The 12493-nt window shown below is 33.2% G+C and overlaps 1 protein-coding gene across 1 annotated transcript in view; it reads right to left on the bottom strand.

Moving 5' to 3' along the window:
- LOC106883773 (protein broad-minded) overlaps positions 1–12493 on the bottom strand; it is a 264423-nt gene that overhangs the window by 29578 nt on the left and 222352 nt on the right. The window contains exons 23-24 of the mRNA XM_052967655.1: positions 7773–7861; positions 2016–2129 (exon numbers count right to left, since the gene is read on the bottom strand). Of these exons, the coding sequence (XP_052823615.1) occupies positions 2016–2129; positions 7773–7861 (203 nt within the window). The remainder of the gene's footprint in view (positions 1–2015; positions 2130–7772; positions 7862–12493) is intronic.

The following is a 12493-nucleotide window of genomic DNA, read 5'->3' on the forward strand; positions in this document are numbered from 1 at the left end:
ATATATATATATATATATATATATATATATATATATATATATATATATATATATATATATATATATACATATATACATATAGATGTATATGTATACATGTATATGTATAAATGTGTATATATAGATGTACATGTAATATGTAGTAAACATATATATATACACATATATACATGCACACATATATATACACCCATACACACACACACACACATAGATGCAGGTGTGGTTGTGTGCTAAGAAACTTGGTTCCAAAACACATGGTCCTGGGTTCAGTACCACTTTTTATTATCACTGGGTCACACAGAGTCCCCTGATGGTAACATTGATTTCAAGGCCTTCCCAGACGAGTGACTGGTTATTGAAAGACATTTATAGATCGTAAATTTATTCTGTCCAGTTACCTATCGGTATAGTAGTCATTTACAAACTCCAGAGGTGACATTTTCATTTCCCCTTAGCCCTCACGTCACACAGTTGTTAATGTTTCAGTTGGGTCACGCCCTTCTAATTGCTATAGATCCTTAATGCATCTTATGGCTTTGCCTGTCACCAGTATGGTAAGGAATCCTACATTGGGGAGTAGTAACGACTAGGGTAGGGTAGCCGACTGATTATTGTGATCATTCGTCTTTTAGTTTCCTGTAGCTTTGCTCTCTTTTACAAACCCATACATATATTTCCTATTTCAAAGAAATTCGAACAATACATATAAGACCCAACTTAAAAAGATTCTCAACAATTCAACTTCTCTGGTTGACATTAAGACACCCACCCCCAATAGGGGCCTTAACTCCCACATTTTAGAGCTCTATGACCTCCATTTTTCAGGAGCAAAATCCTTTTAACAGGTTCCATAAGACTGAAAAGAGAAGAAGGTATGTGTATGCTAAATATTATAGTCCTAGATACATTATACCTCAGAAAATGAGAGGGTGATCATAGCTTGAAAATCTTGGATTGCAGGTCTGTCCCATCAAGGTTGACCTGGGGTTTAAACAACAACAACAACAATGAACAATGGTTAACTGTGATTAACTGCATAAAGTGAATGAAACCACACACACACACACACACACACACACACACTCTCTCATACATTCACACACACACACACACACAAGGACACACTCACACACATACAGCCATACACACAGACATGCATGCATATGGACACACGGACACACACACTCCTGGCAAAATCAATGTTATTATAATATTTATAATCATTTAACTAACAACAACATTTATTCATTACTCTCAATTAAATGGAATATTTACTTAATTAAATTAAGAAACAAAGTGAATTTAATCCTGTTTTCTTGGGTACCTGCACCACATACATACATGCACATGTCCTAGACAGCTAGTGATTTATGGTTCAATACCATCTGTGGGTTCTTTGTTATTTTACAATCTTGAATTATCATTTAAGAAATATATGATATTTAAAAAAACTTTAAAAATACATATTTACATTATGTATTTTTCAAATTATTACTATTTATAATTTACTGATGTACAAGTTTGGTGATGCAATCAGGAAAAATAGAACTCAAAATATGAGCATATGTATATTTTTATTAATATTTAACAGAAGCAACAGAGTGACACAAGGGCTGAGAGTTTTGTGCATTGGCACTTATTGCCAAATCACGAAACTCTTGGCTCTTGAGTCACTCTGTTGCTTCAGCTAAATATTAATAAAAATATAATTTATTGATGTATATATATGTACAGCTATGTGTGTTTATATGTCTATGTACGTATATATGTGTACAACTGGTTATGCACATAAGTATGTTTGTGTACAACAGCCTATGTTTGTATGTACAGGTATATCTGTTTGCAGGTGTATATATATATATATATATATATATATATATATATATATATATATATATATATATATATGTATGTGTACATCTATGTATGTGTGTGTACATCTATGTATGTGTGTATGTATATTTATAAATGTACATTTATCTGAGTGTATGTATGTATATAAATAGAATTACCTGCTGTTATGTGAAGTGTGTTGTTCTTGGGCTTTAAGGAGCAGTTCCTGGAATTGGTACTGAGCTTGCAACAAGAGGCAGATATCCAAAGAATAGATGAGATCACTTAAAAAACTAAAATTAGAATACAAGATGGATTTTAGCCAGAATTCTATGATAAACAATTGTAATAGAGAACATGAGAAGAGATTATATATTTTTGTGATGGATGACAAAGAACACTTACACACACATATTTGAAATTATTTGAAGAAATTTAATATTTGGAGTAGATTTCTTCAAATGTTATTTATTCTTAGTCTTTAGTATTTCTTTTACACTCTCTGCATATTAGAATTGATTTGTGAGGTTGCAGAGAAGATCATTAGTTAACTGCAATATTTTAAATGATTGTTTTTCTTTCTTGGCATCATGTGGTTCCACCACAGAATGGAATAAAGATTATGGTCATACATATGGTTATATTTGGGCTGATATTTTAGTTAGTTATTTTAGTTAGTTCTACAGTATTAAGCACTTCATATAGAGAAGATTAGTGATAAAAATATTGAACTGTTTGAAAAGAAGAGTGATAGAAATTTATAGCTCTAGTCCACTTAAATTTACGCACACTTTCTAATGAGAGATTTTCAGTGTAGTCATGTAATCTGCTTAATAAGCATTCTACTGTTAAAATGGAGGTTAGATATATTAAAGTCTTGCTCCATAATAAAAATTATCACTAGAACAGCCATCAATAGAGTCAGACACAAACTAACAAGCTAGACAACTTACAGCTGTATACCATGAGTGATAGGCCTAAGAATTGGCCTTAAACAGTTACTGAAACTAGTTACCATATTGTTAGTTCTGCCAGAGTTGATGGTGAGTGCACAACACAACATTAATGTTGAAATCAAATACAATTTTCACAATGGTTATGTGTAAACAGTTTATACTTCACTGTTTGCATATATATGTATGTGTATGTATGTATCTATATGTGTGTGTATATATATATATATATGCGTATATATATATATATATATATATATATATATATATATATATATGTATGTGTATGTATACACACACACACACACACAGTATTTTGATATTTTACCTACTTATCAGTCGTTAACTTATGATTCTTCATCACTGTACATTCAAATATCTGAGTCTTTGACAAACAATTACCAATGTTCCAAACTATTGTCTATATCTTGTACACAATAAACTCATGAAATTTAGCAAATTGGATGAAGAAATCCAAATGTAATATCTTTTAAGAGAGAAACTGTCATTTTTGTTTGTTTTTTGTTCATATAAATTTGATCTGTATCCATAAACAGGATAAATATTCCCCATTAAGAGATTTAAGAAACTAAAGTAAAATAAGTCTGACTTAAAACATAGAAGCAGGTCTCTCAAAAATGTGTAAACCATGGAAAACGTGATAGAAAGCTTAAATCTTTGAATTGATGGAATGACATTTTCAGGAAAAAATCCCTGAAAAGACTACAACATTCAACAAATGAGCTATTTAGTAAGAAATGTGAAGGTAATAAAACATTAAATTATTCAGAAATAATGTAATTTTGAAGAACTGACATTTCATTGCAATCAGACTTTAAATGAGGGAAATTGTTGAATTCTATCATCAGTTCAGGAAATAAATAATTAGAGAAAGCTTAATTAAAGAAGAGCAAAAAGGTTCTTCTAATTATGAGCCTTGACCAAATCTCCTCTGAAGATTGGATTGCACAATTAAGAAATCAAAGAAATACACTTAAAAATTATTGCAAGAAACAAAAAATATAAAATACATTTAATTAAAAGAATACCTTTCTCTTGAGAAATTTTACAACACTAGATTTTTAATGATTTATCTTTTTTTTTTTTTTGTTCAGTTATTAATGATTATTGGAAATTTTCAGTTTATAAAACTACAGCCACATTCCTACACAGGGATTCAGTTAAAATGATGGAATATACATTCCCTACTTTTATTTGACAATGTTGATAATTTTATTTTAGAATTCAATAAACGGGTTTTGTATTTAATGAAGTAATCCTTCCCAAAAAGGAAAATATTAAATGTTCACTGTGATCAATAATCAAATATTTTAGTGTAATTAGTTCTGGTATTGAGAAAAGTGGAAGCAACAAAGTACATTAAGCCTCAAGTAGTTCATCAAATATTTGATAGACTCGTGATTCTAAACAAATAGAAAGGTGAATGTTTTCAGGGAATTCTTGTTGGTAAACTCTGCCTCAAATGTTTGAGCATTATGAAATTTGTATATAATGTTCTACTTCTTTATATTGCAATGGTCACTTATTCACTTCCACTCTTCCTTCTCATCCTCATTTTCTTTTAGTTGAAAGTCATTTAATACATCAACAGTACAAAGATGAATATATGATCCATTTATTTTCCTTTTTAATTCTTTCAATTTGCTAAATATGGGGGAATGATATTCACAGAATATTAGTTTCAATACATAGAATAGATGACTTTTTTTTATATTATCGAATCTTTAGTTTTAATTAGTAGTTAAAATAGTGATCTAAAATATAATTCAAAATGACATTAATTGCAAACGACAGGTTAACATTTTTTATAAAAATAATTAAGTTCTAATAAGTTTTAATGAAAATTAGTTATATAAAACCTTTTAAATTCAACTTCATTTTTAGTAATGATTTCTTTTAATGGCATAAATTATAAGTTGATTTACTAAAACTGAAATTACTTAAAAACTGTGTCAATTTTTATTTTCAATTCACTCATGTTCATAACTAAACAAGACAGTGGAATCATATAATGTTTTATTCTAAAATAACAATAATTTATATTTAAACTTGTTTCAACTGATTTGAGAATTTAGTTATCCATTTAGTTTATCTTTCAAACCATAGAATGCTTAATTAGGCTCTGCAGTAAGGAATGGTAGTCAGAAACTTTGTTTGCTTTTTTAAGAGGAAATAAGACAAGTTTTAAACATAATTTATTCATTCAATCAGTGATATAATTGCTTTTCAGCTTCAGCATCTTCTGCCATTCTATTTAGAATCAATACCTTCTGCAAAAAATTTCCTGTTTTTACTGGTGAAGAACTCTTCCATATGAACTTGTACATCCTCTTCAGAGTTGAAAGTCTGTCAATTCAAGGAAATTTGAAGAGACTGAAACAAATGGAAATCTGAAGGCACAAGGTCAGGCAAATATAAAGGGTGAGACAAAACTTTGAAGCCAAAACTCAATAATGTCCGCTGTGTCTGCAAAGAAGTGTGTGGTCTGGCATTGTCATAATGAAAGATGTTGCCCTCATGATTAGCAAGTTCTGGATACTTCTGGTGGATCACAGTGTTTAATTTGTCCAGCTGGTCACAGTACACATCCAAATTGATGGTCATGTTCATGGGAAGAAGCTCGTAAAAGTTAATGTCCATCCAATCCCATCAAATTGAAAGCATAACCTTCTCTGGGTGAAGTCCTGCTTTGGAGGTTGTTTGTGCTGGTATGCTGCACTTCCCCCATGATCATTTACACATCACATTGTTATAGATGATCCATTTTTCATCTCCTGTCAGCATTCTCTTCAAAAACAATCATTTTCTTCATGCATCTGCAACAAATCACATGGAAATTCATAGAGCCATGATTTTCGCATTCAGTTGATGTGGGACCAAATCATCAAATCTGCTGACATAACCAAGTTGATGTAGAAGGTTTTCAGCATTTGATTTGATACTGGGAAAATATCTGAGATTATCCTGATCATAATAGAGGTAGGCCTTAAATAATTTCATTTTGTTGTTGTTAATTTTGGCTGGCTGGTCAGACCAAGATGCATCTTGAACTGAAAAATTTCCTGATCAAAATCTTGAAAACCACTTCTGTCACACATGTTCCATAACAGCATCCTATCCATACACAGAAAATATCTTCTTGCAAATCTCTGCTCCTTTCTTGCCTTTTGTTTAAAAAAAAAAGCATGATGTGTTGATAATGTTTATTTTTGGCTGTCCATTTTCAGGGTGATCTCAAGTACACAAAACGCAACCTATCTTGTTGCAACTTCATGTTGAACCATGTTAGTGTGTCAGGTATCTAACAAAAGCATGCACAAAGAGAAAAAGCAAACAATGACAGGCATTTAACAAGTATGTATGTACAAAGGAAAAAAAATGAACAAACTTTTTGGCCAATCCAACACATTGATTTCTATATCAGAGATATTTTTTGATTATAAAAATGTGCCTTAGTTTTAGTCTAAAAAGGAAACCAATACATTTCATTAAAATATCTATTTCAAATAAACAAATATTCATTCTAGATTAAGTATTCACACTGCAAGATTCCAATACTTTGATAGAATTAATTTGAATTTCATTGAATTATTACCAATAAAAATGTCTAATAAAAAATGAATTATTTTACAATTAGTTTTAACAGTAACTTTCATAAACAGTGGCACTGATTCAAATTGGTGCTTAATTTTTAGCATTACCTTATTAAATTTTTTTATTCCAACAAGCTGATAAAGAAGCCTCTACACCAAACATGGGCAACCTTTTTTGAGAAGAGGACCACATGAGACATGGCTCATCATCACATTGGCAAAACTACTAAAAACATTCAAGGTAATTTTTACTTAGATATGCATTCGAGAAAGTCCTGCGATCCACAGGTTGCTCATGACTGCTTTACACAATGCCTTCACCAGCAAGAAATAACAACTAAATCTATCCTAAGTGTTACAAAAAGGGAGGATACATTTGATACTGGTGTTCAAGATAAATTATATACTAATTTATTTTTTACTGAGAGTATTTCAAAATTTTATAAACAGTGTCTGATGAAAAGCATTGGAATCTGTTTACCTTATTTATTTTAACAACATCTGCAATGAAAACAGCAGAGAAAATTCACTCAGTTGTGAGCAAGTATCTTCAACTACTGCTATACTGACAGTAGAGGCAGAGAGAGGAGAATATAAATTACATTTGTAAAAGATGTACTGGTCATGCCTGAAATACCCTTGATAATAAATTTGCTCTACCAGGGCTGATCAGCGGCTAAAAACGTTTATACTTCATACATGCAGTAATTTACGAATTTCAGAACATCTATGCATGTTCAATTGATGGGATATAAACTGCACACTAGTGACTTGACTATTAACATAGCTGGCTATTCAATGAAATTTGCCATATTTGTGAATATTTTATATAACTATGAGTTGAAATAGCTGGGTGCTTTTGTTGAGGAAAGTCTTTATAAATATTGATGCTATAATATTAACAATATGCACATTATGGTTTGATATTTTAAAGTTTTATAGTCAATATCTTTGTGGTTATAGAATAGTTTCTTTGTGAACTGATATGATGAATATTTTACTAAAACAAAGTAAATAATTTGGAACAACTCTGTTGTAATGTAATGTTTTCGTTTGATAAATTATAATAGAAAACTAATATCTTTTGGCAACCCTGCTACAAACTGTTGTTTGTAGCAGAGTTGCCAGCTGTTAATATTGTTAATTGAAGGAAAGTTCTTCAAACTGAAGAATGCTGCAATGTTTGTTTGGGATTTTTTCTTTTATAACATAAACATTGCAACACTGGCTCTCTGTGACTATCACACTACACATTATCAAACAGAATTACTAAAAGTAGGTTATCGACAACATTGATAACAACATAACTTCATGTGTTTCACATGAGAAATATTTTACAACTTATTGATAGGAAATGAAAAGCACTGACCGTAATCCAAAAATATGGGATTCATCATAGTTGAATAATGAATGAATTTTTGCTGAACTGTCAATTAGAACTATTCGATCAATGAGCTCCTGGTAGTGAAAAAAAAAGACAGGACAACAGTAAAATTAGAAGCTTTGCTATGATATATCCATACATAAATACATGCATGCATGCACGCACACACACATACATACACATACACATTATCTTCTTTTTTTTATGTCACTTTTTCCACACTAGCATGGATTATATGAATATGTCAGTTTTACAGGCAGATGCCTTTCCTATCACTAACTTTATCTGTTTTTCAAGCAAGGAATCTTATATTCCATGTGGTTTCAAAGGCATGAAGTGAGCAGATGATTTGTTGACAGGAGAACTGACAGCAACACCCACATGTGACAACTTTCATAAAGTGAGATGTAAATACACACACACACACACATACATGATGGCTTTCTTTCAATTTCTCTCCACCAAATCCACTAACAAGGCTTTGGTCAGCTGGGGCTATAGTAGAAGACACTAGACCAAGTTGAGGTGCAGCAGGATTGAACCTGAAACTATATGTTTAAGAAGTGAACTTCTTAAACCACACAGCTATGCTTATGCACATGCATGCACGTGCATGTGTGTGTATGCATATGGGGGTTCATTTGGCAAAGATGTTCAATGGTTAAGTGAATAAATTGATCTAGAGTTTCTTTTGCTAGTTGAAAGTTAATGCTCCAGCATTGGCACCATGATTGTCTCTTACCTCAATCCATTGTCCCATTTATGGTCCAGTTGATTACTCCTTCAGTCATCTGTCATAAGTACTGTCCAATAAGATAACAGCTGTGTTTTACAGATTGCAAAAGTCTTTTAGGAGGAGGTGATACAGAGTAAGCTTATAATAGATCTATAGTAAGTATGTGGGTAGATCCATATACTGAAATATATAACTAATGATAATATATAATTAATTCCATACTGTGGTATTATGTTGGTAGCTCAGTAAATATGAAGATGAACAGACTTCTATATCTACATCTACTGAAGATTGCTGGTATTCACACAATATTCATACAATACCATGGTATGGATTTAATATACATACATATGTACACACATGCTTATAAAAATGTAAAAACCTCCTTCTGTTAAGTTTGACCATGGGAATGCACCTAAAAAGTTCCCCTCTGAGGCACAAATCCAGGCAAGGTTGTTTATGGAAGATCAGCAGTCACCCATGCATACCAGTCTCCCCTCTCCACACCACCGATGTTATCCAAGGGAAAGGCAAAGGCTGAAACAACTTGGCACCATGATGTTGCAACTTATTTCTATAGCTGAGTGAACTGGAGCAATGTGAAATAAAGTGTCTTGCTTAAGACCACAACAAACAGCCCGGTCCGGGAATCGAACTCACTACCTCATGATTGTGAGCCCAATGCTCTAACCACTGATCTATGCACCTTCACATATGCTTATAGATGCATACAAACATAAATATGTACTAACGTCAACCTTGTGTCCTTTCATGAAGCTCCATGCAGCATGGCAGTTGCTACTTAGTTGTGGTCATATTGTTTTAGGTACAAGAGAGACAACAAAAAGCATTTCTACAATGCTGCTGCTTGCACCACCTAACTGTATGTATAAGTACCCCAGGCTAATAATGACCAGTCTGTGGTACTCATATATACACAGGTCCAGATTTAAGTATGGATTGACATGGGCCATGGACCTTTAATTCAGAGAAGCCTAAAACTTAGAATTAAAAATTTGAACAATGTATTTACAACAACCAAACAAATAATTTATAAAAATTATCTATTTTTACTTACTCTTACTCTTTTACTTGTTTCAGTCATTTGACTGTGGCCATGCTGGAGCACCACCTTTTAGTCAAGCTAATTGACCCCAGGACTTATTCTTTGTAAGCCTAGTACTTATTCTATCGGTCTCTTTTGCCGAACCGCTAAGTTACAGGGACGTAAACACACCATCATCGGTTGTCAAGCGATATTGGGGGGACAAACACAGACACACAAACATATACACACACATACACATATATATACATATATACGACAGCCTTCTTTCAGTTTCCGTCTACCAAATCCACTCACAAGGCTTTGGTTGGCCTGAGGCTATAGTAGAAGGCACTTGCCCAAGATGCCACGCAGTGGGAATGAACCCGGAACCATCCAATAAAGATTTTGAAAACAACTGAGCCCACTTTTGATTTATTGGGCCTGCAAATTTGAAGGGTTGGGGTGTCCTCACTAAGTATAAATTTGGATCCATATATAGAGTTAGGTGGAACAAGCAATTAACCATAGATTCAATGCAATAATGACTATAGAATACAGATAACTGACCTGTATGCCAGCTCTTCAGTAGCTTATCTAATTATTTATTCCACCAATATTTAGCCCATAAATAAAATAATCTCATCTGTCACTAGTGAAGAAAACCACTATTATCATATTGATTATTACTGGTGATCATTGTAATATTGATTATTACCAGTGTAATGTCTATTTTGCTCTGCTGGAATTTCACAAGACAGTTCATTGGTTTCTATAAGGTGATAAACATTCTGTAAAATTTTGCACATGTAATAAAACAATGAAGTCATTGTAATACCTCAGTGATTTGTTATCAATTACAGAGACAATGTACAGAATGTAAATGATGTTTGTGAGAAAGAAATAGCATTTAACAGTAATAGAAGCAGAACATTAGTGATGCCAACCATTTACAGGTTTCATATTAGAGTGTCTTTCTGTACAGTTGGTTATCTTAATGAAAACCTTTCTGACTGACTGCACACAGACAGAGTTATTAATGAAATAACTTCACACTGTTGCTATAAATGTGTTTACATACATAACTTTTCCCAGCAGGACACCCACAATAAAACATTCATATATATTGGTAATGAGACACTCATGCATTGAAGAGATACTCATATATTAATAATGAGACTCTCATATATATTGATTTCAATTTATGACACAAGGCCAGCAACTTTGGAGGAGGGGTTAAATTAATTACATCGACTCCAGTGCCCAATTGGGGTCTTATTTTATCAACCCCGAAAGGATGAAAGGCAAAAATCAACCTTGGTGGAATTTGAACTCAGAACGTAAAAATGGACAAAATGCTGCTCAGCATTTTGCCTGGCACGCTAATGATCCAACCAGCTCACTGCCTAAGACTCTTATATATTCTGACAAGACACTTATTGACAATGAAACACTCATGTATTAATGGGACACATATATTGACAATGAGACACTCATATACATTGACATTGAGACTCTTGTATTGAGACACTCATAAAAAAATGTATCTTGAAATTGAGAAACCTAGGCCTTGACATTTAGACACCCATATCTTGACAATGAGACATTTATATATTGACACTGAGACACTTATACATTGATAATGAGACACCCAATATACTAACATTGAGACATATTGACAAGACATTGACAATGAGACATTCACATCTCACAAAAATCTGTAAACTGCTAATGTTGCGTACAAACTTCTGGAACAAATCCCCTCAAACTTAAAAAATGAGATACCAAATTCTTAAAAGAATATGATTGAAAAATCATTAAAATAAGACAAAAGAAAGATGCAGGTGTGGCTGTGTAATAAGAAACTTGCTTCTCAACTACATGATCCTGGGTTCAGTCCCACTGCATGGAACCTTGGGCAAGTGTCTTCTACTATAGCCTTGGATTTGGTAGACAGAAACTGAAAGAAGCCCCTCATATATACGTGTGTGTGTGTGTGTGTGTGTGTGTTTGTGTCTGTCCTCCCATCACTGCTTGACAACCAGTGTTGGTGTGTTTACGTCCCTGTAACTTAGCAGTTCAGCAAAAAGCAAGACATAAAATAATTATTAAGAATTAAGTACTGAGGTCGATTTGTTCAACTATAACTCCTCAAGGGTGGTGCTCCAGCATGGTTGCAGTCAAATGACTGAAACAAGTAAAAGAAAAAAAGAAAAGAATAAAAAAACAGTTGGCAAGATGCAAAAAAAAAAAAAAACCAATACCAGATTTTTTTTTAATGGGCCAATGAGAGAACCTTTATGATTGACCTGCATGAAATACCAGCTATATGTCCCTCAAGTCACATTCTATTGTGTTAAGGACTGGATAATGTGATCTTGGGTACATTGTGACAAGAAAAAGATAGGGTGCTCATGGCTGGGATACATTTGGTCCTAAATTAGCCTAATGAAGGTTAACTTAGGGTTAAACAACTGCAGCAGCAGCAGCAGAAACAATGGCACCAGCACACAACAATAACTGCAACAGCAACAAAGTTTTCCTTTCTCATAGTCATGTAATACATTGTTTTGGATGACTGCTAAGAAAACTGTTTTTAAATCTTGACTTCAAATTTTGTCAGAGTTGTTGTTTGTTGGCACTCTGTCGTTTACGATGTCGAGGGTTCCAGTTGATCCGATCAACGGAACAGCCTGCTCGTGAAATTAAAGTGCAAGTGGCTGAGCACTCCAAAGACACGTGTACCCTTAACGTAGTTCTCGGGGATATTCAGCGTGACACAGTGTGACAAGGCTGACCCTTTGAATTACAAGCACAACAGAAACAGGAAGTAAGAGTGAGAGAAAGTTGTGGTGAAAGAGTACAGCAGGGTTTGCCACCATCCCCTGCTGGAGCCTCATGGAGCTTTAGGTGTTTTCGCTCAAT

The sequence above is a fragment of the Octopus bimaculoides genome, chromosome 4, assembly GCF_001194135.2.
Source record: "Octopus bimaculoides isolate UCB-OBI-ISO-001 chromosome 4, ASM119413v2, whole genome shotgun sequence".
NCBI lineage: Eukaryota > Metazoa > Mollusca > Cephalopoda > Octopoda > Octopodidae > Octopus > Octopus bimaculoides.